The sequence below is a fragment of the Dipodomys spectabilis genome, unplaced genomic scaffold, assembly GCF_019054845.1.
Source record: "Dipodomys spectabilis isolate Male_0828 unplaced genomic scaffold, ASM1905484v1 ptg000511l, whole genome shotgun sequence".
Lineage (NCBI taxonomy): Eukaryota > Metazoa > Chordata > Mammalia > Rodentia > Heteromyidae > Dipodomys > Dipodomys spectabilis.
In genome coordinates, this window is record NW_024871188.1 from 106,294 (window position 1) to 132,635 (window position 26,342).

Here is a 26,342-nt window from a genome sequence, read left to right on the forward strand (position 1 = left end):
GGAAGGAAAGGGAGCCAAGCAGGGCCCTGGGGCCGAGGCCAGTGCTGAAGGGCGGAGCCCGCAGCAGGACGGGTGCGGGCGGGCGGTGGGCCGCGTGGCGGTGGAAGCTGCGCACTCGGGCGCCAGGACGAGGACCCTCGGTGTGCAGTGTCCCTGTGGCTGTGTCCCCAGAACGGCTCCAGTGAAAAGCGTGAGGTCCGCCATTTCCAGTTCACCGCGTGGCCTGACCACGGGGTGCCCGAGTACCCCACGCCCTTCCTGGCCTTCCTGCGGAGGGTGAAGACCTGCAACCCACCCGACGCAGGTCCCATCGTGGTCCACTGCAGGTGCGGCCGCCCCGCCCGTCCCCCCAGCCCCGCAGCCCCTGAGCACCCCGCGGCCCCCGAGCGCCCCGGCTGTCCCTGAGCGCCCCGCTCTCCCTGCAGTGCTGGTGTGGGCCGCACGGGCTGCTTCATCGTCATCGACGCCATGCTGGAGCGGATACGGCCCGAGAAGACGGTGGACGTGTACGGACACGTGACGCTCATGCGCTCACAGCGCAACTACATGGTGCAGACGGAGGACCAGTACAGCTTCATCCACGAGGCGCTGCTGGAGGCCGTGGGCTGCGGCAACACCGAGGTCCCCGCACGCAGCCTCTACACCTACATCCAGAAGCTGGCTCAGGTGGAGCCTGGAGAGCACGTCACCGGCATGGAACTGGAGTTCAAGGTGATGGCCGGATAGAGGCAGCTGCGGTGGGGTGGTGAGGAGCCCGAGGAGCTGGGGACGGGCTGGAAGTGGGTGACCAGATGCGGTGGCTTCCCCGTGCCTGGCAAAAGCGGGGGTGGGGGGGCCCCCTGACGGTGGTCCCTTCCTCCCGTCCCCACAGCGGCTGGCCAACTCCAAGGCCCACACCTCCCGCTTCATCAGTGCCAATCTGCCTTGTAACAAGTTCAAAAACCGCCTGGTGAATGTCATGCCGTATGAGAGCACGCGCGTCTGCCTGCAGCCCATCCGGGGCGTGGAGGGCTCCGACTACATCAACGCCAGCTTCATCGATGGCTATAGGTACCCAGCCCCGCCTGGGGGGGCCGGACCCCTGTCCTGAAGGGGGCGCTCAGGGAGGTTGGTGGTGCAAAGGCCCTGGGGCGGAGGACTTCCTGCGGCTTCCTTGAGGAGCTGGACATTACTGAGGCTGACAGATCCCCGTGTGGCGTGGGTGCTGGGGGAGAGGGCGCCCCCTCAGTGCCCCCCGTCCCTCGCCCCCTCCACAGGCAGCAGAAGGCTTACATAGCGACGCAGGGGCCCCTGGCCGAGAGCACCGAGGACTTCTGGCGCATGCTGTGGGAGAACAACTCCACCATCGTTGTCATGCTCACCAAGCTGCGGGAGATGGGCCGGGTGAGGGGGGCGGGCGGGGAGCGGGGGTGGGGGGGGCGGCCACACCCAGCAGCCCTTGCGCTGACGGTGGCTCCCGCTCCCGCTCCCGCAGGAGAAGTGCCACCAGTACTGGCCGGCCGAGCGCTCCGCCCGCTACCAGTACTTCGTGGTGGACCCCATGGCCGAGTACAACATGCCCCAGTACATCCTGCGCGAGTTCAAGGTCACCGACGCCCGGGTGAGCGGGGGCCAGCGAGGAGATGGGGGCAGCCCTGTGGGCTCGCAGCCGCAGAGAGAACCCCAGCCTGCCTTCTCCCTCTCCTCCATCTCCCCCCACAGCCCCTCTGGACGGTGGCCCCGCGTTCAGAGGGGGTCTCCCCTTTACCCATCCTCCACTGTCTCAGCCCCGCCAGGCTCTCACAGGAATGTGAGGCCCCTGCTGGCCTCCTACGACGAGGAGGGTGTCTGTCCCCTGGCAGGTAGAAGCAAAGGCCCTGGGGCAGAAAGGAGAGAGCTTGTGGGGCAGGGATTGATCTGTGGCCGAGGCACTGGGGCCTGGGCTGGCCATAGTGTCCCTGTGTGCCAGGCCTCTCTCTGCAGGAAGCAGACTGTAGAGTATTGGGGGGTTCTCGAGGGTCCTGGGTAACGGCCAATGATGGAAGCCCAGGCAGGTGGCAAGAGGTGCACTGGGATGGAGACTCGGTGGAAGTGGGGGGCCAGAGGCCCAGACTTAGTGAGGGGGGGAGGGTAGCAGAGATGGAGACCAGCCACCCACCCTCTGGGGACACAAGTTGGAATCTGAGGGCCACTGCCACTGTGGGCGCGGTGGGGACCAGTGCGCTGGGGTGAGGATGGAGTCAGGAGACCGGTCGGGGGTGACCATGGAGGGGGGCTGGTGAGGGCCGGGCTGATGGCAGGAGATGGAAAAGCATGCGGCTGGTCCAGCAGCACCATGCAGCCAGGGCCGGCGGTGAGGGCACAGCGGATGGGAAGCCCCCAGGGAGGGGTGGCTTCGCTGCGGGAGGTCACACGGATACAGCCGTGTTTGGGGAGGGCTGGGAGGTGGAGGGGGGGAACTGGCCCCCCGATGGGTGGTGAATGGGGAGGGCTGGGAGGTGGACGGGGCGGCCCCCTGCTGGGTGGTGAGTGGGGAGGGCTGGGAGATGGAGGGGGCGGCCCCCTGCTGGGTGGTGAGTGGGGAGGGCTGGGAGGTGGAGGAGGGGGTGGTGAGTGGGGAGGGCTGGGAGGTGGAGGGGGTGGTGAGTGGGGAGGGCTGGGAGGTGGACGGGGTGGTGAGTGGGGAGGGCTGGGAGGTGGAGGGGGTGGTGAGTGGGGAGGGCTGGGAGGTGGAGGGGGCGGCCCCCTGCTGGGTGGTGAGTGGTCGGGCACCAGCCTGCAAGGCCGATGGTGGCAGCAGAGGTGGGGAGGAAGGGCAGGTGAGGGTGCCGGGGGGAGGAGAGGGTAGAGCTGGGGTCATGGTGGACAGGAGGTGGCCGGCCCCTCGGTGGGAGGCAGGAGCGTCTGCTGGCGGGGGGCGGGAGAAGGGGGACACCAGCCGGCGGCCGCGGCCACAGCATCGCACTGTCGCGCTGCAGGACGGCCAGTCGCGGACAGTGCGGCAGTTCCAGTTCACCGACTGGCCCGAGCAGGGCGTGCCCAAGTCGGGAGAAGGCTTCATCGACTTCATCGGCCAGGTGCACAAGACCAAGGAGCAGTTCGGCCAGGACGGGCCCATCTCCGTGCACTGCAGGTGGGCGGGGCCGCGCGAGGGGCGGGGCCGCGCGGGGGGGCGGGGCCGCGCGGGGGGCGGGGCCTCCCCTGTCGGGGTGGGTATTGGGCGAGCCACGCCAGGCCGCCGCCTCCGCCTGACAGGCCCCTCCCTCTGCCCCCCAGCGCCGGCGTGGGCAGAACCGGCGTGTTCATCACGCTGAGCATCGTGCTGGAGCGCATGCGCTACGAGGGCGTGGTGGACATATTCCAGACGGTGAAGATGCTGCGGACGCAGAGGCCGGCCATGGTGCAGACGGAGGTGCGCGGGCGGGGGGGGGGGGGGCGGGGGGGGGCGGGGGGGGGGCTGCGAAGGGGGGCGGGCCGGCGCCCCTCCTGCGGTGCTCCCCTGCACGGACCCCGCTGCTCTGCTGCGGGCGAGGCGAGGACGCGCTCAGGCCGCGCCAGGCCCTCAGCCCGCGCGCCACCGACGCCTGCGCTCTCCGCAGGACGAGTACCAGTTCTGCTACCAGGCGGCCCTGGAGTACCTCGGGAGCTTCGACCACTATGCAACCTAAAGCCATGGACCCGCGCGCCCGCCGGAGCCCGGCCCGGACGCCGGCCCGGCTCGATCTCCAGGAAGGGGCCGGGCGCCGCCGCCCGCCGCCCGCGCGCGGCGCCTGACACTTAGAACATTCCCGCGCCCCGCCGCGCCCCGCCGCGCCCCGCCGCGCCCCGCCGCGCCCGCGCCCGCGCCCGCCAGTTTGGGTTTGTTTCCGGTTTTTTTTGTTTTTTTTTTTAAGAATAGCGTATTTTTTTTCACTTTTTTTCTTTTTAACGAAGAAACAACAAAAAGCCTTGCGGTCAGCGGCTCGACAGCAGACCGACTTCGCTCCCGCCTCTTCCGTTCAGAGACAGTCTATTTTTTCACGATCGCCGCCCGCGGCGGGGTCGCGCGGCCGCCGCGCCGGCCCTGCTGCCGCCCTCTGAGTCTTTCCTTTTCTTTTTTTAATTACGTTTCGGGAGTACCACGTTTTCGAAGTTCCAGTCGAAGGCTGGGGCGGGCGGGGACGGCGCGGCCCCATCGCCCCGTGCGGCCCGCGCCCGCGTCGGGGCCTGCCCGGGCTGGGCGCGGACGCAGAGCCGGGACGGCCCGCCCGCGCCAGCGAGCTTTCCTCTTTGTATGTACGGAGCCCTCCGCGCTGCGCCCGCGGCTGCCGCACCGAGCAGCGGGGGCTCTGCGCCGTGTATGTAGATAAATCGACTTTGTATTAAAGGGAGACGGTCCGACCGGGCCACTGGAGTCTTATTTGCGCCTAACACCCCTCCCATCCGCACCCCGAGAGACGGCGTGTGATCCAGCTGACAGCCACTTCCTGAACAGACTGGGATTTGAACCGGAATCCCGGACCCAGCCCCCTAGGAACTGCCTCCGTGCTAATAATAATGGTGACTCTGACTGAGAACCTGCTGTGGGCTGGGCTCAGGTGCAAGTCTCACCTCACAGACGAGGAAACCATAGTTCAGCAGGGGGCAGACAGGTCACACACCTGGAGGCCAGCAAGCATGGTCTGCCCCAACACGGCCTCAACCAGGGTGGGCTCCTCACCACCTGTGGCCATGGTCCACCGTCTGGGGCAGCCCCTCCCCGTGTCCTGGGCCACTCATGGCCATGCGTAGTCACTGTCACACTGTGTGGGATATCAAAATGAAGTCACAAGTGTTTGAAACCTAACCACTCAAAAATATGCGTCACAGACTGAAATCTAGGTGCCACCCGGGTAGTATTGAGAGGAAAATTCAAAGTCTGGAACATATTTTATTTTATTTTTTTTTTGGGTCCGGTCGTGGGGCCAGAACTCTGGGCCTGTGTGCTGTCCCTCAGCTCTTCAGCTCAAGGCTAGCACTCTACCACTTGAGCCACAGCACCACTTCCGGCTTTTTTCTTTTTGGAACATATTTTAAAACTGAGTGAAGCTGGGCATATGTGGCTCACGCCTGTCATCCTACTACTCAGGAGGCTGAGATCTGAGGATTGCAGTTCAAAGCCAGTACTGGCAGGAAAAGCTGTGTGACTGATCCAATAAAACCAGAAGTGGCCTGTGGCTCAAGTGGTAGAGGGCTGGCATTGAGCTGAAGCTGAGGGACAGCGCCCAGGCCCAGAGTTCAAGCCCCACAACCAACCAGAAAAAAAAAAGTGAAATCATAAAAACAAATGACCCAAGCTCCAATTCAGACAATTGCTAAGGAATAGAACAGCGAGACCAGGAGAAGAGGGAAGATGGAGACCAACCGCAATATGGGAATGCTTTGAGCAAAATCAAAGTCCATTTCTTGGAAAACATTCATCCCACACCTTGTAAACAAGCACCATAGCCACCAGAAGCAAGTGAACATGGAAGGAGTGGAGGGGAGACGGGATGGGGCCCTGGCAGTGGTGGGGGAGTTGGCATGGGAGCACACTGCGCTCTCGTGGGTGGTGGGAAGGACAGGCAGCGAGCAGAGGAAAACAAAGGCAGGCAACCATATGTGGAGCACATTCAGTAACCGCTGAATGCACAAGTATGGGACAGGAACACTTCTCATTTCATACTGTGGGACAGGAGACAGAAAAGACAAAAATGCTAACCCAAGCCTCTGCCTGCCGGAGTCATCCAAGACCAATACACCAGGCTCTTGTGCCCCAGGAGCTCCTACGCAATCCTCAAAGGCCAGTGCTAAAGTCTGCCCTAAGAAAGCACCTATTTCTCTCCTCTGGGCTTCATGGGCCTAGTATCCATCTCAAGCCCACTGAGCAGTTTCCCTTCGCTCTGGACACTCAGCATCCACAGGGCCCCCGGTGCTACCACAGGTGTCTAAGGAGGAAAAAAAAGGTTTACGAAGCACCTGCTGTGCGGTCTGCTCACAGACCCTGGCCAAGATCTAGCCCGGGAGACAGCAGGAAAGAAGACCAGGGAGGGGGCCCTCGCTTGGTCCCAGGCAAACGGAGCTCGGGGCGCCGTGGCCAACGCTGGCCTGAACGAGCCGGACAGGGCCCGGCACGGGCGGAGCGCACCGGACAGGGCCCGGCACGGGCGGAGCGCACCGGGCAGGGCCCGGCACGGGCGGAGCGCACCGGACAGGGCCCGGCACGGGCGGAGCGCACCGGGCAGGGCCCGGCACGGGCGGAGCGCACCGGACAGGGCCCGGCACGGGCGGAGCGCACCGGGGGCGGCTCACGGTCACGGCGGACCCCCGCTCCTTCCCAAGCACCGGCCCCCGGCCCCGGCCCCATCCCCGGCAGGAAGCTGTGAAGCGAGAGAGTGAAAGGGAAGTCGGGACCTCGGTGAGGAGACGGCCGGAAGTCAGGCCTGCGGGGACCCGGGGGCGCTGAGGGCGGTGGGGGCGCAGGCGCCGGGACTGAGCCTGAGGATCATGGTTCGAAGCCAGCCCCAGGCGGGAAAGCCCGGGAAACTCCGATGAGCCACCAAAAAGCCGGAAGTGGCGCTCTGGCTCTCGTGGCAGCGCGCCGGGCTTGCGTGAAGCTCAGGGCCAGCGGGGCGCCGGCGCTCGCGCCTGTCCCCCGGCTACGCGGGAGGCTGAGCGCCGAGGACGGCGGTTCAAAGCCAGCCCGGGCGGGAGAGGCCGCGAGACTGAGGGACGGCGCCCAGGCCCCGCGACCGACGACAACAAAAAAGCCCAGGGCCACGAGTTCCAGGACGGCGCGCCCCGCCACAAACGGAAGCAGCCGTGCGGGTCGCCAGCTGCGGGGACGTCAGTGACGCAGCGACGTCAGCGACGCCCGGGCCGGCGCCGAGCAGCTCTCCTCAGCGAGGCCAGGAAGTGAGGAGCCCGGGGGCGTGGCCCGCGGCGAGCCCGCCCCGTGGCGTCACTTCCTCCCGCTGGGCCCCGCCCTGTAAAGGGCCCGTTGTTCTCCCTTGAGCCACTCTGGGAAGCAGGGGGAGGAAGAGGGCCGCAGGCTGCTCCTGTCCTGTCCTGGCGCCGCGGGGGTCGCTATCATCCGGCCCCTCGGTGTCTGCCAGGCTGCCCACACCCGCGGAGCGCCTCCCCTCCGAGCCTCTGTCCAGCTGTCCCGCCCTTCCTCCCACTTCTCGCTGACGTTAACTAGAGTGTGAGTGGTTGGCAGGTCCGCAAGGGTGAGGCCTGACCCCTAGGCCAGCAAGAAGTTGCTTGGAGAGGACCCAGCTGTGTGACTAGGCTGAGACGCGCTTAGGACCTCCTGAGAGCGAGACAATCCATCGAGGTACCGTGAAAGGTAGACGACGTTTATATACACTGTTTACACCAGAAAGGGGTCCTGAGACTACCTTGTCTGGGCTCATAACCAAGAGCAGCCTCCACCACCAAACCTCCAAGCCTCCAATAGGCAGCCCTGACCCCCTGACCTGCAAAGCTCAGACCTCCAAACCTCTATTGCTTTTCTTCCCGTCTGTCTCCTTCCCTGCAGGCCTCTCCACGCTCCACGGCCTGCCGTGCTCTGCTCCAGGAGGCGCCTCCCCACAGGCCTCTCGTCCCAAATGGCCTCGGAGGAGGCCCCAAATGGCCGCTCAAGGCTTGCCCTGCCCTGCACAGGCCTGCCCTGCGCTGCTCCAGCAGGCTTTCCCCTCCCCTCCACGCCTCGCCTCCCCCAGGACTCTGCTTTTCCCCTTACTCTCCTCTCCTCAGGACTCCCCTCTCCTACTCCCCTCTCCTCCCTCGGGACTGTTTTCCCCCTAACCTCCCTCTTTGGGCCTCGGAGCACGCAGCCCATAGAGACCCAGTTAGGCTGCGCGCCTCTCCCCCAACATTAATGGTTTCAAACCGTCCTTCATGCTCCTCCCCCAAGCTGCCCGCTGTCCAATCCCAATAGACAGCTCGCCATGTGGGGCTCCACGCCCACCTCCTCCAGTGGCACGCCCCGCCCCCTCCGGCGGCACGACACGCCCCTCCGGCGGCTCGGCACGCCCCTCCGGCGGCACGACACGCCCCTTTGGCGGCACGACACGCCCCTCCGGCGGCTCGGCACGCCCCTCCGGCGGCACGGCACGCCCCTCCGGCGGCACGACACGCCCCTCCGGCGGCACGGCACGCCCCTCCGGCGGCACGACACGCCCCTCCGGCGGCTCGGCACGCCCCTTCGGCGGCTCGGCACGCCCCTTCGGCGGCTCGGCACGCCCCTTCGGCGGCTCGGCACGCCCCTCCGGCGGCGCGGCACGCCCCTCCGGCGGCCAGTCCCGTCCCGTGGGGTCTGTGGGGCGGTGAGGCTGGTCTGGGCCGGGCCTCCAGCAGGCCGGACCACGGGGCCCGCTGACCATCAGGGCCGCACCGGTCATCGCAAGGCGATGTCCACCAGGCAGGCCGTGCGCCGCGGGGTTCGTGTCGGACAGGGCTCGCTCTGCCCGCGGCCGAGCACGCAGCGCCTTACAAAGCCCCATTTTTTTCTACCCGCGTCCTTAAGGGCGAGGAGCCGCCGCGGAGCCCTCGGCAGCAAGCCGCACCGGACGGGATTTTGTTTCTATTATGTTATGGTTATCTGCTTTGCCCAGCAGATAAAGCTGCGTGCCTGAGAATCAAAGCGCAGCGCGGCCGGGGGGGGGGGGGGGGGGGAGGGAGGGCAGGGGGAGGGGGGCGCGGGCGGGAGGGGGGCGGAGGGGGGGCACCGGCCGCGCGCCGCACGACTCCGGGCCATTGTGCGGAGCAGAGCCGCGCGCAGTGACCAGCCCGCCTGACATGAAAAGTTATTTAAAAAGGAACAAAATAATCTCTCCAAAGCCATTCCCTCCGCCTGCTCTGCCTGTAGCCGCCGAATTCATTACCGTCCAGAAGAAGGCGAGAGAAAGCGGCAGATTCTTCTGTTTGCATTTCAGTCAATGCAGACAAAGGGGCTGCCCCCCCCCCCAAAGAGCAGGGAGGGGAGGGGAGGGCAGGCCGCAGGTCCTGCCTTTATCTCTCTGCCTCCTCCACCTCTTTTCAAACAGGCCGCCTGCCTCTCTTCAATAGCCTGGGCTTGGGGCCTTGATGCAGGTTTAACCCAGCGCTTCCCACAGGGCTCGGGGCAGGAAGGGGGGGGGGGGGACGTGGACACCACCCAGCCTGTGAATTGCATCATCCTGGGCTGCGTCCCACCCTGGGAAGGTGGCTCAGTGGTAGAGCGCTTGCCTCGCATGCATGAGGCCCTGGGTCTGATTCCTCAGCACCACATAAGCAGAAAAAGCCAGAAGTGGCGCTGTGGCTCAAGTGGTAGAGCGCTAGCCTTGAGCTGAAGAGCTGAGGGACAGCACCAAGGCCCAGAGTTCAAGACCCATCACCAACCAAAAGATAATAAATTGATGAAGACATATGCCCTCAGCCAATATTTGTGTGTGTGTGTGTGTGTGCGTGTGTGTGTGTGTGTGTGTGTGTGTGTGTGTGTGTGTGTGTGTGTATGTGTTGGTCCTGGTGCTGTTTCTGAGCTTTGTTGCTCGAAGATACACAGCTCTACCAATTGAACCACAGCTCCATTTCCAGCTTTTTGGTGGTTAATTAGAGATAAGAGTCTCACAGACTTTTCTACCTAGGCTGGCTTTGAACTATGATCCTCAACTCTCAGTCTCCTGAGTAGCTAGGACCATAAGCACGAGCTACCGGTGCTAGGCACCATATTTAAGAGATGAGCCTACTACCCAGGGAACAGGGACCACGAAGTACAGTACAGGAAAATCATGGTGGAAGAGGCTTCCTGGAGGAAGTGACCTCCTCCGTGTTAAAGGCTTAAGAATAACCACAAAGGAGGCAGTTGTAAGACTGCGTGGCTAGCTGCTGATTTATAGATGGCTCACTTGAGCCACAGCTCCCCTGCAAGCTTTTTCCGAGTAATTTATTGGAGATGAGACTCTCACAGAAGTTCCTGTCCAGGCTGGCTTCGAACTGCAGTCCCCAGACCTCAGCTTCCTGAGTAGCTGGGATGACAGGCGTGACCAGCTCCATGGGTTCTTCTCTGCTAAGTTTACAGACACGCACACACATCTGTGGAAAGCACACACAGCTGCGACTGCCCCGGGGACTTCTCAGTGCTAATGAAATCTGACTGTTCCCTGCTTTTTTTTTTTTGTTTTTAAAGAAAATTCCCAGAGGATCACCCCTACTGTTCTCCCGTCTGAAAATGACTTGTAACTTAAAACACGAAATGGTCCTGTGACCACAAGCAGAGACGTGCGTGGTGTTGGCACAAGCAGCAGGCCTCCGAATGCACAGCTCGCCAACACACGTGTCCCTCACCCCACGTCTGCCCACGGTGTGCAAGCGTCTGACTGTCCCTCAATACGAGCTCGGTGTCCCTATGGGGCCTGAGGCATGGGTGTGCAGCCATCCGTCCTCATCCTCAAGGCTTTGTTCTCAGATTAAAAAATTGGGGGGGGGGGGTTGGGTAGTGGGGCTTGAACTCTGAGCCTGGGTGCTGTCCTTCAGCTTTTCAGCTCAAGGCTTGAGCTCAACCATTTGAGCCACAGCACCATTTCTGGCTTTTTTTTTTTTTTTTTTTGCTTATGTGGTGCTGAGAAATGGGCCTCAGGCATGCCAGGCAAGCGCTCTACCACTGAGCCACCTTCCCAGCCCTAAAAAAAATTTTTTTGGGGGGGAGGTTATAGAATAGGAACCTGGGGCCCTGAGCTCATTTGGTTCTTCTGGGTTACATACTGTTACCATTTGAGCCACATCTCCAGTCCTACATTTTACTAGTTCATTGGAGAATGGAGGCTTGAAGGCTTTTCTGCTTGGGCTGGCCTTAAATTGTGATCCTCCAGATCTCAGCCTCCTGAGGAGCTAGGATGACAGGTGTGAAACCCTTTGCCGTGCTGAGGATGGAACCCGAGGCACTGCTGAATGGCACTCCAGGTCGGGCGTGGTGGTCTGAGTTCATGCGGGATGTGTAAGCGGGAATCACAGTCCAGGCCCGAAGAGGGAGCAAATGCAAAGCTCTAAAGAATAAAACACAAAATAGCTGGAGGGTGGCTGGAGCCCTGGAGGCGTGGCTGGAGCCCTGCAGGAGTGGCTGGAGCCCTGGCTGGAGCCTGGGGGCGTGGCTGGAGCCCTGGCTGGAGCCCTGGCTGGAGCCCTGGCTGGAGCCCTGGCTGGAGCCTGGGGGCGTGGCCGGAGCCTGGGGGCGTGGCTGGAGCCCTGGCTTGGGCTATGGGGCGTGGCTTGGGTCAGGGGGTGTGGCTCTGCAGCAGAGGCTTGGCTCAGCCCTGGAGGTGTGGCTTGGGCCGTGAGGCGTGGCCCGAGCCTTAGGGGCGTGGATGAAGCAGTGGGAGCATGGCAGGGGCGTGGCTAAGTAGGGCGTGGCTCGCCGCTGAGGGGCGTGGCCTGCAAGAGGCGCAGAGTTCAAAGTCCAGTACAACCAAAGCAAATACAAGGGTCTAATAATGATTAGCAATGTTGATATTAGAAGCAGCTCTGTGTGTCCCCCTGGAACAACCTGAGGCCGCCTGGGAGTCCCCGTGGATACCGTCCAGGAGAAGCCGGGAACCCCCGCCCTCAACCTCAGCCCCCAGCTCCAGCTTCCATCCCCGCCGGGGCCGTAAAGTCCCAGACGCCTCGGCCGACACCCCGCTCACAGGTCCAGGCCGCACGATCAGATTATTAGTTTTCTGTAAGATTTGATTCAATTAATTAGCTCTCCAATATCAGCCTATCCAGGCGAGCTAAGGAGAGCGGAGATAAATCCCAGGCTGTCCCGCTTCATCTTTTAAAGGCAATTAACTCTTAGATATTAGCTTTTAATTAGGTGTAATAACGGCCTCATTAATACGCCTTATTATGCTTGTCACCAGGCAGCTGTTTGCAAGACTGTATTATCAGGTGCTGGTGGCGCGGTGTCCAGCGGCTGGCTCAGGCTGCGGTGGCTCTGGAACCCCCTCCCTGTCAACCACAGGGCCCGGCCCGGCCTGCTCCCATCACCGGCTCCTCCTGTGACCCCCAGGACCTGGGGGAGAAGGGTCCTGACTTTGACTCTTGTCCTCTGAGATGCACCCACTTCCTGGGTCCTCTCCAACACCCTCACCAGGCATGGCCCTCACCCTCAGCCCTGGCCACTGTGTCCCAAGCACATGGCTGCACGTTAGGTACAAGGACAGTCACTGCAATCTTCTGTCAAATTGCTTCAAGCTGGTGGCTCACACCTGTAATCCCAGCTATTCAGGAGGCTGAGATCTAAGGATCAAAGTTGGAAGCTAGACAGGGCAGCAAAGTCCATTACTCTTATCTCTAATGAATCACCAGAAAACTGGAAGTGGCGCTGTGGCTCAAGTGGTAGAGCTCTCCCCTTGAGCAAAAGGAGCCCAGGGACAATGCCCAGGATCAGAGAGTACAAGCCCCAAGACCAAGAAGAAGAAGAAGAAAAAAAAAAAGCTTCGGGGGCTGGGAAGGTGGCTCAGTGGTAGCGTGCTTACCTTGCATGCATGAGGCCCTGGGTTCGATTCCTCAGCACGACATAAGCAGAAAAAAGCTGGAAGTGGCGCTGTGGCTCAAAAGCTTCATAGTTGAAACCACCTCAGCCACCAATGTCCTCCAACCAGCCGAAATGCAGTGACAGGAAATAAATGATCACAAGGTCGCCACAAAGAACCTTTCACAAGGATAAGTTTACAGCTGTTCTAGGCACAATCACCAGTGTGTGTCAGCTGGTGAATGTGTCAATCTTGGTGCATGCACACAGTGGAATACTAAGCAGCCAGGAAAAAAGGACCACACTGCAAAACCACACAAGGCTGACTCTCAAATACACAGCACTGAGGGGAAAACAAAGAAACAAACGAGAAAAAAAAACCTGAGGAAAAATCTTGTCTTAGGATTCTGTTGACATGACAAGCCAGGGTAGGGAATGCTAATTTATAATGACAGAAACCAATTGCCTGTGGCCTAAATGAATGGCAGTTCTCACACACACACACACACACACACACACACACACACACACACCAGACATAACTGAGAAAACATTTGTGTACTGTATTAGCTGAGGCTGCATAACAATCCACATTGACGATCTCACCACCCCGAGGTGGGTGTGGGGAGGATCAGATGGGTTCCAAGCTCTAGGGTTGTATTATTATTTTCAGCGGTGAGTGTTATAAGTAACACTCATGAGACTGTGGGTTCATTCCCAACGTAGTAAAACATAGAAATGGATCCAGTAAATGTACTGGCAGGACTGCCATCTCATCTGAAGCTTTGAATGGAACTACTGCACATCTACGCCGTGTGTGTGTGTGTGTGTGTGTGTGTGTGTGTGTGTGTGCGCGCGTGCGCACACCCGCGCACGCTGGTCCTGGGGCTTGAACACAGTGCTGTCCCTGAGCTTTTTCACTCAAGGTTGGTGCTCTACCACTTGAGCCACAGCCCCACTGTTTTATTTTTTGGTAGTTTATTGGAGGTAAGAGTCTCATGGATTAGACCCTCAGATCTCAGCCCTAGGAGTAGCCAGGGTGACAGGCATGAGCACTGGTGCCCGGCTCCTTGGCACTAGCAGATCTTAAACCAGAGAGTGAGTGGCTTGGATGTGGTCCCTGGGGTGTGGCAGACATGCTCGGGGTTGCCAGAAAACCCCAGGCCGTGGACGCATACCCTGACCTGAGGAGTGGCCAGGGTGGGCAGGAGAGGAAACTCGGTGGGCGCAGGGCCCACTGAACAGCCACAGTGAACGGTGGCTTCTCTCAGATCCGGCCCTGGTAAGCCCACAGCAGAGTGGGGGTGGCTCGCGTGGGGCCTGCAGCGGCCTGGGGAGCCCGGCAGCCTCCACACACAGCTCACTTATGTTCACCTCACTTCTGATCTGAAGCAGTCACACGCCTCTCCACACAGCGCCTCTCCACACACCTCTGCTGGGCCTCAGCCCTTCCCTACCCCAGGGCTGCGGCTGCGTGAGCGCGCCACCTGGCGGCTGAGCCCCGCCCCGCCCGCCGCTGGCCAGCACAGGCCAGGAATGACCACACTTCCCACACCAACGCCGAGTTCCAAGTGCTCAAGAGCCTTTAATTCATGGCCAAGAGGCGGGGAGGTGGGGGAACAGCGCGCCCTGCACTGCGTGGGAACACAGGGGGGTGGGGTTCTGTTTCATTTTGCTTTTGCACAAAATAGGACACAGGTGTCTCGGTGTGCTGTCCTGTGCTGACCCCTGCGGTGGCCTTCTGCCGGTCACCCAGGCCCCCGGGCTGCGGCCCACACGGACCCAGGGTGCGGCTCCCCTTCCTTCTCTTTACAATATAAATAGCATTCAAACACGGGCGTGGGCCGCCGTGTGGGTGTCCTAGCTGCCCCCCTCCTCCCCCCGGGGCCCTGGCAGCGCGGGCCCCCCACCCCTGCGGGTCCTTCCGAGGCCGAGGCTTGGCAGAGGGGCGCCGGCTGCCGCCCTCCCCTGGCCGGGGCCCTCACAGCCCCCGTGAAGCCAGGGGCCCCTCCTCTGCTGGGTCACACGTCCATATGGCAGAGGACACAGGCGGAGGGGGGACCGGAGGCCCCTCTGTCCACCAGGCAGGTCAAGCAGGGACCTGCGTGCCATCCGCGCCTGAGCAGATGGACGCGCGCCACATCCTGCGCCTGGCTTGCCCTGCCCTCCCCCCACGTGCTGGCCCGGGCCTGGAGGGTCCTGCCACCTCAGCCGGTGACAGCCAGGCAGCCCTGCGGGGACCCCGCCAGAGAGCCCGGCCGCCACCGGTCGCCGCTGCAGAGCCCCGGCGCTCCCGGCCAGCTGTGGCATCCGAGTCCCCGGGCCTGCCCGTGTCCCTGAGCTGCGGCGCCGTCCCTGCCCGCTCAGTGGCTGCGGAGATGGGAAACCCCAGAAATCCACGCGCTTCGGCTCCACGCATCGCGGGGCTGAGAAGAGAAGCCCCCTGGTTCTGTTTCGCTTGTTGGTGTTAAAGCCACAAATCTAGAAAACAGCTTTGGGTTCTCCCGCGGGCTCCCTTTCCTGGCGTGCAGGGGGGCGGGGGGATCGCCAGGCGGGGCGCAGGCCCCCGGCTGCTCGCCGCAGCCATAGCACCTTTTGGAGAAGAACAGGGCCGAGGGCGGAGGTCGTGGCACTGTCCGGCCACCGCGGAGCCCTGGCCCTGCTCCCTGAGTCCAGGCTGCCATGCCCATTTGTCCTGCGGTCCCGGGGGGCGGGGCGGGCCCTGGGCCCCGGGGTCACCCGGGCGGGGAGAGGCGCAGGGCAGGAATTCACAGCAAGCAGACACCCAGGCCGCCAATGTGGCCCGCTGCGCCGGGCTGGCATGGCAGCAGCGCCGTCCTAGAAAGGAGCTCCCGGCCGGCCCTGCGCCTGCAGGAGGCTCTCCATGAAGGCCAGGTAGTCCGGGCTGCGCCCCGAGTCCTCGGAGGGGGTGATCGGGGTGCCAACTCGTGGGCGCTTGGCAGCCTTCACCTCTTCTCCTGAGAAGCTGGGCTCCTGGGGTGCCCCAGTGCTGAGTGACTGCAGGAGACAGAGAGCGGTCAGCGCAGCCGCCCAGCACGGCCCACACCCTGCCGGCCAGCCCCAGCCCTTGCTGGAGCCCTGAGCCCCAAGTGGGGGGCCCTGCACTCTGACCATGCCCAGGAGGGAGGTGGGTGACCCTGGCAACCCATGGCTGGTGGGCCCACAGCTCCTTAGGGCCGGGGCCAGGCCACATGGGGCCTGAGTTGGGGCAGGGCTAGGGGGAGGGGGAGGAGGGCGGGGCAGGGCTAGGGGGAGGGGGAGGAGGGCGGGGCAGCCGTGCACCCGCCCACCACGCCCTGTATCAGGGCCACTCACCAGCCGGGACCGCACCCTCTTGGGGAGCTCCTCCTCCAGCGTGAAGACGTCACCGCGCCTCACTGTCAGCTGGCTCCCGTCCTCAAACTCCACCTGTGGACCAGGCACTATTTAGGGCGGCACCCAGCTGCCCACGCAGGCCTGGGCCTGGCAGGGCTCCGTGCTGTGGGGTGGAGAACGAGGCTGCGCCAAGCCGGGAGGCCGGAGTCCTCCTGGCGTCCTCATGCAGAGGGGGCTGGGCAGGACCCCGCCGCAGGGTGAGGGACACAGCCGGGCGGCACAGGAGATGGGCTGTGGGGCACAGCTGTGGGACCCCTGGGCGAGAGGTAGAAGATGGGGCTCCAGGGACAGACAGAGACCCCACACTGCGGTCTCCCCTCTTTCTGAGGCAGGAGCCGCGCACTGCACAGGCCGCCGTGTGCAGCACCTCCTGACGGTCGGCTCCCGAGGATGCCCAGGGCTGCTGCTGTCCCGAGGCGCTCAAGGCCCAGCCCGACGGCTGTGAACGCAGGCCCCTTGTCTCCCGCAGCTCCTGTGGCCCCTGGAACCCTGGGCGGACAGCAACCCTTAAGTGGTGACAGCTACCCCGAAGCTGACGTGGAGCATCTTCTGCTCACCATCCTCTGCCTGCGGCCCGTGTGTGCCAGGCCGGTGAGCCTGCCCTGCCTGTGCAAGCGGGCATCCCTGGTGGGATGCCCGGGCTGGGTGCCCGGCTGCCTCGGGAGCGAGGCCCGAAAGGAAAAGCGGGCCAGGCCGAGCAGCGGGGCCGTGCCAGGCCATGTCAACTTTAGCTGCCGGAGGGCGACACCGCTCCGTGGCAGCCTGGGACCGGCTGTGGGGACGGTGACACTCAGGTGTGTAAGGAGGCCGTGTGACCTCTGTGGCCATGCTCTGTGCACGTGGTGCAGAGGGGCTGGACCGGGGGACTCTGAGGCCACACACTGAAATGCGCCACGAGACAGTGACTCTGCCATCTTGGACTCAACACGGTCAGAGTGGGGGGTGGGGTGGAGCACTTTGCCCCCATCACCCAAAACAGCCAGCCAGCATTGGAGCAACGGCTCATGGCGCCCCACAGCAAGCACTGCCGCCATCCGCGCCCCAGCTTACCTGGTAGATGTGACTGGTGGCAGAGGAGATGAACTTGGCCTTGTAGACGTTGCCGTCCGTCCACCGCAGCTCCACAACCTCGCCCTCGGGCGGCGGCCCCAGCCGCGCGCAGTCTCTGCTCTGGGGACAGCAGGGCATAGGACGGTGAGGCAGGCATCGGGAGGCCAGGCCCCACCCGTGCTTCCCGGACCCTCAGGGGCTCACCGTGATGCTCTCGGGGTACAGGTTGTCGCTGTACGACCCATCCTCGAAGTTCACCTCGTAGAAGGTCTGTGAGCTGGAGCCGATGACACGCCCGCGGTAGTAGAGCCCGTTGCGGTTCTTGGTGATGACCACCTGGCCCAGTGATACGGCCCTCTGGAGCTGTGCCTGCGGGTGTCAGCCAGGGGGCGGTGTGTCGGCCAGGGGGCGGGGCGTCGGCCAGGGGGCGGGGCGTCAGCCAGGGGCGGGGCGTCAGCCAGGGGGCGGGGTGTCGGCCAGGGGGCGGGGCATCAGCCAGGGGGCGGGGTGTCGGCCAGGGGGCGGGGCGTCGGCCAGGGGGTGGGGCAGGTGCAGGGTAGGTCGGGAAGGGCAGGGCCGGTGCTGGTGCTGGTGTGGGTGCTGCACGGGCGGGCTGGGAGAGTAGTCACTCACAGCATGCCCGGGGGACGTGTGCTTGAGGCAGGTGATCGAGACCACGTAGGGCCAGTCGTCTGGCTCCATGAGGACGCCGGCTGCGTGGGCGCACGTGGCGTGGAAGGAGGTGGAGCAGTGCTCGTAGGAGCACTGGATGCAGGCACCTGACACCTTCTTCATCCGCTTCCGGCAGTACACACACTTCTGTGGGGCACAGGCATGGAATGGGGCCCGGTGCTCTGTGCCCGGGGGCAGGAGCCCCACCGCCCCACCCCAGACTCTCCTAGCAGTGGCTAGGTGGAGGACAGATGGTTCCCCAAATGGCCCAGCCTTGGGTGGGGTCCCCACCAGCCGAGAGCCTTCACCCCAGCCCCAGGCTGAGCTCTGCAAGCCCTAGCCTCTGTGCATGGGGGGCTTCAACACGGCTACCTGCCCAGGCTGGGGCATTGGGAGGACCATCTGTCCTCCACAGGAACCATCTACTTCTGGAACATTCTATCATCACAATAAGAAACCCATCCCCTGGGCAATCCAAATATACTACAGTGCTGCACAAAACCATGGAAGCCTGCATTTTACAAGGCCAAGAGGGAGAATTCCGCTGCAGCTTTAATAAAAGCCCCCTCAGGGTATTTGGTAGCAAGGCCTTTGCCGCTGTGAACCGAGCTGGAGGGGCAGATGATCAATGGTGACAAGATCTCACTATTAAGCTGCCAATACCTCAGCAGGGCCAGGCTGATGTACAGGCGGCAGGCCACGCTTCCCTGGGTGTGGGCCTCACCCCAGGGCCCGTGTGCTGGGACTCTGCACACGCCGGGGCTCCCGGGAGAAAGCCCGCATAGCCACAGCTGTGCCCAACACAATCCACTTGCACCCACGGGCGGTGTGTGTCCCTGTCTCCCCACTTCATGGAGAGGCCCCCCATGCTTCCACCATGGCAGGGCCAAGGATGCCCAGCGCCACCATCTCATAAGGGAGCAGATGCCCTGTGGGCCGGGGTTGAGCCCTGCCCCTGGTCTCCAGCTTGGCATCCTTCCCTTAGCCCACATGGCTGTGGAGGGCGTGGGGGTGGGGGTGCACCCCAGCCCACCCCGCACCACGCCACGCTCGCCCCTGTGCCCGAGGCGCGGGCAGAAGCCTGACCACAGCCCCGAGCCTGCGGCGGGACTGTGGGCATCAGGTAAAGCCGGCTCCATCTGCCCGCTCCCACCTGCGCTGCCCAGCCCGAGCCCCTGCAGTCCTCAGGAAGCTTCCAGGGAGGACCATCCTGACTGTGGCCACACACTGCACGATCTGCCCTTGCCCTGTTCCCTGCCAGTTCCTCGTTTCTGGGGCTCTCACACCAGAGCCCACGGCGAGCGGTCCTGGGGGTGCAGCCGCCGGCACCCGCCGGGCCTGCAGGAGTTAATGCGCAGCTTGCTCGGCTCCATTAAACAGTACAAGCATGCCTGGTGTAAGAGGATTTTTAATTCATCGTTACACGCGCTTGCGATGAAGAGGCTGCTGGCTGGAAATGTCAGATGATCCGTAAAGCTTCAGCAGAAGGACTCATCGCCGCGGCCCGCGCCACCGCTCCCTCCGCCTGAATAACGGAGCCTTTCGTGCCACGCCGGGGGCGTCACCTGCCGCGACTGGCCCTCAACTGCCCATCCACGCCAGGCCAGGCTGGCAGCCATCACTTCCAAATGGGCCTGGCGGCCGCTCCCAGCCAGCCAGGTGGCCTTGCCCCCGTGGCTCCGGGGCCTGGCTCCATCCACTCGGGAGCCTGGCCCCGCAGGATGCAACACGCTTGCGCCTCCACAGCGGCTAGCCACTAAGATGGCTCCTGGGAGCTGCCCCTTCTGTGGGCGCAAATGAACCAATCGCTGCACACTGCCTGGACCTCGCCTGGGTGGGGACACGGCCCCTCGATGGCTGGTGGGGAGCCCCAAGTGCCCTGGGCACAGGGAGCAAAGAGGCCAGGGACACACTGAACGCGGTGCCTGGACCCACATCCCAGACTCCTCGCCTGTGCGCCGGCTGGCGCAGGGGTGCCCCAAAATGCTGTAGCTGCTACTGCCTGGACCAAGCATGGCAAGAGGCAGCCCCAACAGCTAGGTGGGAAGGCTGGAGCACAGAGACAGCAAAGGCTGTCTGGAATCACACAGCAGCTGACAGGTAGGTCCACCCCAGGGGAAGTGGGGTGAGCTTGCACCCAGTGGTGGCTGTGGTCCCAAAGGGGCCTCTGCCAGGCGCTGGTGGCTCACGCCTGTCACCCCAGCTACTCAGGAGACTGAGATCTGAGGATCGAGGTTCAAAGACAACCCGAGAAGGAAAGTCTGTGAGACTCTTATCTCCAATGAACCACCAGAAAACTGGAAGTGGACTGTGGCTCAAGTGACAGAGTGCTAGCCTTGAGGTGAAGAGCTGAGGGACAGCGCCCAGGCCCAGAGTTCAAGCCCCACAACCAACAAACCAAACAAATAAATAAAGGGGCCTCGTTGGGACCAGGAACAAATACCTCAATGGCAAAATCCAAGTGCCACTTTGGCGCTGAACACATCTCTATAGACAATGTCCAGAAGCTAACAGCAACTTGACAAGATGCTCGACAACGCCAATACGCCAAACCACCAAAAAAATAAGCAAACCAGAGCCAGGAAGACCTCACAGCACACTGAGTGCCGGCGGGCACGCGGACAAGAGACCTTGTACACCATGCATGCTGCACTGGCATGCGGGCAAATGGCAGCACCAGGAGGGTCTCTGAGTAGGTCCATCTGCCAGCCACAGCCTGGGCCGGGTGCCGCCCGCAGAAGCCAGCACCTGCAGCGCACACGGCGGCGGCATGGCAGCTTTCCTAACAGCTCCGCGGTGGCCCCAGCCAGGCAACCACCACGAACACAACGACAAGGAACATGAAGTCCAGCTACTCCATGGACTATTATTCAGCCATGAAAAGAGAGGAAACGCTGCCATATTCAGCTGGCCCTTGGATGAATCCCTAGGACATTATCCTGAATGGAACAAGTCAGTCACCGAAAAACGAGTACAAGAGATAGGCAAGTGCGTGAGGCAGGGTGGGGCAGGGGACAGGGTGGAGGGTGACGAGGCGCAGTGGGTACGAAGTTCCAGAACAAGCCGTGACTGGAACAGTGGGGGATGGCGCGGCGGCAGCGCTGGCACTGTGGCAGGCCACGTCGGCACTGGCTTGGTGAGAACGCGGGAGCGAGTGTGGAGGACCTGCTCCTCACTCTACCCTGTGTGCCGGGGCTCCTGTACTTGGCGCCTGAGCGCATGACACCCCAAAAGTATTTGTGGAGCCACATGTCCAAGTGCCTGGCTCCCGGTCCCAGAGACGCAGGCTCTGGAGGAGGGGCCCCCGGGGGCCGGGGGGGGGGGAGGGGGCGGTGACAGAGGCCGCTGGCCTTGGGGCCGTACCAGTTTCCACCGCTGCTCGGGAATGCCGCTGATGTCCACCGGGTTGCGCTCGATCACGTTCAAGAACCGCACCTCGGGTACGGCGATGGCGCAGATCACGTGGATCCACCTGGGGGGCGGGGACAGGGGTCACAGGGGGTTCCACAGCAGGGCCCATAGGCCGGGCAGGGCCGGCAGGCAGTGGGAGAGCAAGGCACACCAGGCCACGGCGAGGACAGGGGACAGTCCCTGCCCCACACAGCTGCCAGCTTGTTGGTGGCTGAGGAAGCTTCGATCAGTGGGGACCCCGCTCCCAGACCCCAGTCCTGTCCCACCCCCCCCCCCCCCCGCCCCGGCGGCCGGCCGTGCGCACCTGTGCTCGGTGGTGGTCTGCAGCGCCCCTCCCCGGAGGTTGCACAGGCAGCATTCCTGTGGGCCAGAGAGGGTGATGGCCAGGCCACCCCACCCTGGGCGCACCCTCCCTGCGGCTCCTACCGCACCCCAGGGCCACCCGCCAGGTGCAGGGAAACAGGACCCTGGACCAGGTCAGTCCCTTGACCCAGGCTGGGGGCCGCCTGGGCCAGCACCACCCCGCACAGGGCGCGTTACCGCAGTCCAGGCGTGGGCCGCACACCGGGAGCACGTCCAGCCATCCTTGGCCAGCTCTGGCCGGACCCCGTAGCAACCTGCAAGACAGCGGGTGCTGAGAGCTGGGCCGGGCCGGCACCTGGGCTCCTGGGGTGAGCGGGCCAGGCCTTTGGGTCTAGTGACATGAGGACCCTGGAGAGCCAGACCCGCAGCCCGAGGTGCCCTCAGCATCTCTGGGTCACTGCTGGGTCAGCAGGGGGGCTCCAGCAGGGATGCCCCAAACTAGGGGTGACTTAGTCCCAGCAGGCGGCCAGGATGCCTGCTGTGCCCACCCAGCAAGCCTGTGGGGGGAGGCGCCCCAGCTCAGCCCCTTGTCCCCCCCACCCCCCACCCCCCGCCCAGGGCCCAGGCCACTCACTGGCGTGGACCTGCAGGCAACACTTGGTGCAGGCGATGAGCGGGCTGGTGCCGTCGTCACCCACGTAGGAGTTGGCGGGCAGCGGCTCGGTGTTCCCCCCGCTGGACGTGAAGCACATTTCTGGGATGAGCGGTCGAGTCCGCTGGCCGCTCTTGGAAGGCGGCGGGGCAGAGGCACCCTCCCCGAGGGGGCCCTGGGTGGCCTCCTTCTCTGTCTGTACAGACTGAGGGAGAGGGCACCGTCAGCCAGGGCAGCCCAGCCTCAGGTGCCTCTGCAGACCCCCCCCCACGGCTCCTGTAGCCTCTGATCTGTGGTCTGGGTGGGTGTGGTGAACTAGTCAGAGGTGTCATGCAGCTACTGGGACTAGGAGTCAGGGCTGACCTGGGTCCTGAGAGTAGGCTCCTGGCAGCCTCTCTGTGGCACAGAGGCCAGATCGTGCTTGGAGAAAGTGTCTAGAAAGCATGTCTTCATTGTCCCACTTACAGGGGCGGTGTGGGCAGCCCAAAGTGGCATGTGCCCCGGGCAAGCGCCCTATGGAGAAGGGGTCTGTCCTAGGCCCTCTGGCCCAGCGGGCAGAGCACTGGGCCAGCACAAGCACCCTCGGCCCCTTCTCAAGGGTGCAGGCGGCAAGCCTATCTCTCACGCCGCCCTCCCTGGCAGACCAGGGCGGCCCTGCCCCGGCGTAGCTGCCCCTCTGGCTGGGCCCTGCCCCGGCGTAGCTGCTCCTCTGGCTGGGCCGTGCCCTGGCGTAGCTGCCCCTCTGGCTGGGCCCTGCCCCGGCGTAGCTGCCCCTCTGGCTGGGCCCTGCCCTGACACCCTGGCCCCTTACATCCATTCCATCACGCCCATGGCCCTGCTGTCACTAGGGAGACGCGTTTGGGCAAGGTCCCCAGGAAGATGGCTCTGGACACAGCCACACACGCGCGCACGGCCCGCAAAGCACCAGGGACGCGTGACGGTGTGAGCCGGGCGGTGGGCACCTCACCTGGCTGTAGGGGTAGAAGAGGGCGCAGATGGCACAGTAGGGCTCGGTGAGGGCGGCCGCGGCGTTGAACTTGCGCTCGGCCTGGAAGCTGGCGGCCTTGCTCTCCCACTGCAGCGACAGCAGGGACCGCAGCGCCTCGGGGTCGTTCACGTCCTCCTCCCCGGAGAACGGGGATGCTTCTGGAATACCCGGGCAGGTGTCATCAGACCGCCATGGACGGCCAGCCTGGGACCCCGCTGGGCTCACAGGAGCGAGCACACTGAGGCCCCCCCGCCCCCGATCGGAGCTGCCCATCCTCCCCAGACCCTCCAGTACGCCTGCTGAAGCGCGGCCCACCCTGCCCTGCCTGCTTGTGCCCATGCCAAGACAAGAGATGGCTCAGCCATCTTGTGACCTCTGGGGACCCTGTCCCTAATCCTCCACCCTCGCCTCTGCTCCGCACTGTGCAGGGCACAGAGCCCGCACTGCCAGGCTGCCTGGGGGGTGCGGGGAGGGCAGAGCTGGGCCAGCGGGCAGGGGACGGTGGTCATGGCCATCTGAGGGTGCCAGGGGACCCCCCCACCTGAGAGAAGCACAGCTATTGTCTCCTCCTCAGCCTAAAGCGGACCCTCAGACTCTGAGTGGTGCAGCTCCCCAGCCCACACAGGGCGCCCCATGGAGGAGGACCCCTGCCAAGTCCAACCCTGCCCGGAGCCGGGGCCTGGGTCCTTTGGCTTAGCCCACAGAGGACATGATGTGGGTACAAAGGGGCCTGAGGTCCAGAACTGTACGGGGTTATTGGGCACCATTCAACAGATTCCTGCCACTCACACAGCCTACAGCCCTCATGTGCGTCAGGAGAGACGCTGCGGCCAGCCGGCAACTCTCAAAGGTGCAGAAGATGAAAACAAAAACAAAAACAAAAAACCTGGCTCGGCTTTGCACAGCTGAAAGTGGAGGACGTTCTTTTCTCAGAATGAAAAGCTGGTCTGGAGGCGGGCTGAGGTGCCGCAGAGGCTCCTGCGCCCAGCTGGGCCCGCGCCTCTGCCTCCGCCCCATAACCAGCAGTGGGGTGCCCTCTAGCAGGCATCCCTGTCACCCCACCCCGGCCCCGGCACATCTGAAGAATGGCACTGCCGACTGCTCGGACCAAAGCACGTAGACCCTGAAGGCCGTGTCCCCTGCAGAGCACCTGGGAGCCCCGCCGCCACCGCGAGGTGACGGCCCTGCAGCCCTCAGGCACGGGGACCCTAGACCTGGTGAAGCCCAACCCTGGCACGTGGGGCCCACTGATGCCCAGCGCTGGGTGGCATACTGGATTCGCGCCCTCGTGTACACAGTGGCACTCCAGGGCAGAGAGAGGCAGCGGGGCGGGCTGGCGTAGAGCTCAGGCTGCAGGAGCTGAGGGTGTGGGGGCGCCCGGGGGCTGCGTCTGCTGGCAGCTGGAAGTGCTGCCTGGCCGAGACAGGCGGGGCCCTGCAACACAACCCGAGCGCCTCCGCCTCCCCTCACAGCCAGGCCCTGGCTCCTGGCTGCCCCTGCACAGCTGAGGACAGTCACACACGGTGGCAGCACCAGGGGCGTGGGGTCTGGACCCAGGGGGAGCCGACCCCCCCCCCAACTGGCCATGGGACATTTCAGGCCTTGGGGGTGGAGGAGCGGGACTGGGTGGGGCGGGTGGAGGAGGTGAGTTATGGGCTGTGTGTGGCTGAGGGGCAGGAAAGGGGCAGCTGGTGGCGTGCCCCGCCCCAGGGCCAGGAGATGGGCCAGAAGGGCAGGGCCAGGGCGCGGGTGGTTGGTGGAGAGGGTTGCAGCGGGGTGTGGAGCAGCTGTGCTCAGAGGAACGGCAGGGCTGGGCCAATGATCACAGCCACACGTGCGCAGGGGTGTGTGTGTGCGTGTCCATGTGTCCATGCGTGGGGTGGGAGAGGGAGGGGACTGCGCTTACCCTCGTCACTCGAGGCCTCCTGCTTCACCACGGACAGCGGGGACCGGGTGGGCGGCCTGCCCAGCGGGTGGCGGCGGCTCTTCTTGATTTCCATCTTTAACTTGGAAAAGGTGGAGGGAACCTGAAACAGTGCGCTGCCGGTCAGGCCGGGCGCCCGCCCCGGGCCACCCCAGCCCCGCGGAGGGGCTGCGTGAGCGCGTGGCCACCCACCTGCGCCTCACTGGCCAGGGCTTTGGTCTCCTCGTCGGGCCCCGTCAGCTCCATGGGGGCGGCCTGGGGGCTGGGCCCGAGGTCTCTGTCCGGCGGGGTGACGCTGGCCCGGGGCACCACATAAAGCATGGGGATGATGGGCCGAGGCTTGTCCTGCTCCTCCCCAGGGACCTCGGGTGGCACCACATTGAGGGGCACGGGGGAGGGGCCCTGTTCAGCCGCCGTGGGCCCCGGGGCCAGCGCTGAGGGCTCGGGTGGGGGTGGCAGCCGCAGGGCCTCCTCGGTGGGCATCGGGGCTGGCAGGGCTGGCGGCAGCTGCGACAGCAGTGAGGACGAGAGGGGGCCATAGCTCTTCTTTTTCCGCTCGCTCTTGGCCTTGCTGGGCCGCAGCTTGCCCCTCCCATCCTCTGCAGGAGAGAAGAGGCCAGTCAGGGACCACGGGGCACAGGCGGGCCATGAGGGCTCCCGGGCCCCCCAGAGGCCTCCCCAAACCCTGGTGGTGGGGGGCGAGTGCTCATCCCTGGCTCCCAGGGGCCTGGGCATGGGCACACCAGAGGCCTGTGAGAAGCCAGGCCTTAGCCGGGCGCGGGTGGCTCACGCCTGTCATCCTAGCTACTCAGGAGGCTGAGATCTGACGATCGCAGTTCAAAGCTAGCTTGGGCAGGAAAGTCCATGAGACTCTTATCTCCAATAAACCACCAGAAAACCGGAAGTGGCGCTGTGGCTCAAGTGGTAGAGCGCTGGCCTTGAGCTGAAGAGTTGAGGGACAGCGCCCAGGCCCAGAGCTCAAGCCCCACGACCGACCAAAAAAAAAAAAAAAAGAAAGAAAGAAAAATATACACACATCTGGATGGGCAAGCTGCCACATGCCGGGGGTGATGGCGCTTGCTCTAGCCAAGCTGGCGGCCACGGGGCGTGCTGGAGAGGGACACAGCAGGGCACGAGGCACCCCTCCTGATTTCAGGGGCCCACTGACACCCTGGCCCTACACAACACTGACGTTCTGTCGCCAGAGCGGCGGTGACAGCCACATCCTGCAGCCCCCGAGCCCCTGGCTGCCGCTGGGGGGGGGGGGGGCGCCTCCCCTTCGCCCATCTCCCACAGCCGCTGAGCAGTGTCCGAGGCCCAGGGTCAGCTTGGGGGCCGTCCTGGGCTCACGTCGGAGCCTGGATGTCCCCGTGTGGCTGTCCCGTGGCCCCACACTAAGAGGTCACGTGCTGCGCCAGTGTGGCCCATCCCACAGCCCGCGTCGCAGGGGCCTGGCCTCGCCGCCTCTCCAGGGCTA

At 64.0% G+C, this 26,342-nt stretch overlaps 2 protein-coding genes and 1 long non-coding RNA gene across 9 annotated transcripts in view; 2 read left to right on the forward strand and 1 right to left on the reverse strand.

The window, feature by feature from the left end:
- The window catches only part of Ptprs (protein tyrosine phosphatase receptor type S), a 50,218-nt gene extending 46,490 nt beyond the window's left edge, over positions 1-3,728 (forward strand). For all 6 annotated transcript variants that reach the window (XM_042669948.1, XM_042669949.1, XM_042669950.1 and 3 more), the window contains 8 exons: positions 172-326; positions 426-711; positions 872-1,050; positions 1,257-1,383; positions 1,475-1,600; positions 2,958-3,112; positions 3,256-3,391; positions 3,579-3,728. In XM_042669948.1, the coding sequence (XP_042525882.1) occupies positions 172-326; positions 426-711; positions 872-1,050; positions 1,257-1,383; positions 1,475-1,600; positions 2,958-3,112; positions 3,256-3,391; positions 3,579-3,647 (1,233 nt within the window). In that variant the 3' untranslated portion in view covers positions 3,648-3,728. The remainder of the gene's footprint in view (positions 1-171; positions 327-425; positions 712-871; positions 1,051-1,256; positions 1,384-1,474; positions 1,601-2,957; positions 3,113-3,255; positions 3,392-3,578) is intronic.
- A 1,325-nt stretch (positions 3,729-5,053) lies between these two features.
- On the forward strand, positions 5,054-25,772 carry LOC122099352. The gene is made up of 3 exons (XR_006145908.1): positions 5,054-5,140; positions 6,889-6,891; positions 25,735-25,772. It is a non-coding gene; the product is annotated as an uncharacterized LOC122099352 (long non-coding RNA).
- Positions 14,030-26,342, reverse strand: part of Kdm4b (lysine demethylase 4B) — a 99,472-nt gene continuing 87,159 nt past the window's right edge. For both annotated transcript variants that reach the window (XM_042669956.1, XM_042669955.1), the window contains 12 exons: positions 25,058-25,464; positions 24,848-24,968; positions 22,921-23,099; positions 21,936-22,158; positions 21,539-21,615; positions 21,303-21,358; positions 20,951-21,059; positions 17,549-17,734; positions 17,120-17,284; positions 16,916-17,035; positions 15,806-15,898; positions 14,030-15,487 (listed from right to left, as the gene is read on the reverse strand). In XM_042669956.1, coding sequence (XP_042525890.1) covers positions 15,308-15,487; positions 15,806-15,898; positions 16,916-17,035; positions 17,120-17,284; positions 17,549-17,734; positions 20,951-21,059; positions 21,303-21,358; positions 21,539-21,615; positions 21,936-22,158; positions 22,921-23,099; positions 24,848-24,968; positions 25,058-25,464 — 1,916 coding nt within the window. In that variant the 3' untranslated portion in view covers positions 14,030-15,307. The remainder of the gene's footprint in view (positions 15,488-15,805; positions 15,899-16,915; positions 17,036-17,119; positions 17,285-17,548; positions 17,735-20,950; positions 21,060-21,302; positions 21,359-21,538; positions 21,616-21,935; positions 22,159-22,920; positions 23,100-24,847; positions 24,969-25,057; positions 25,465-26,342) is intronic.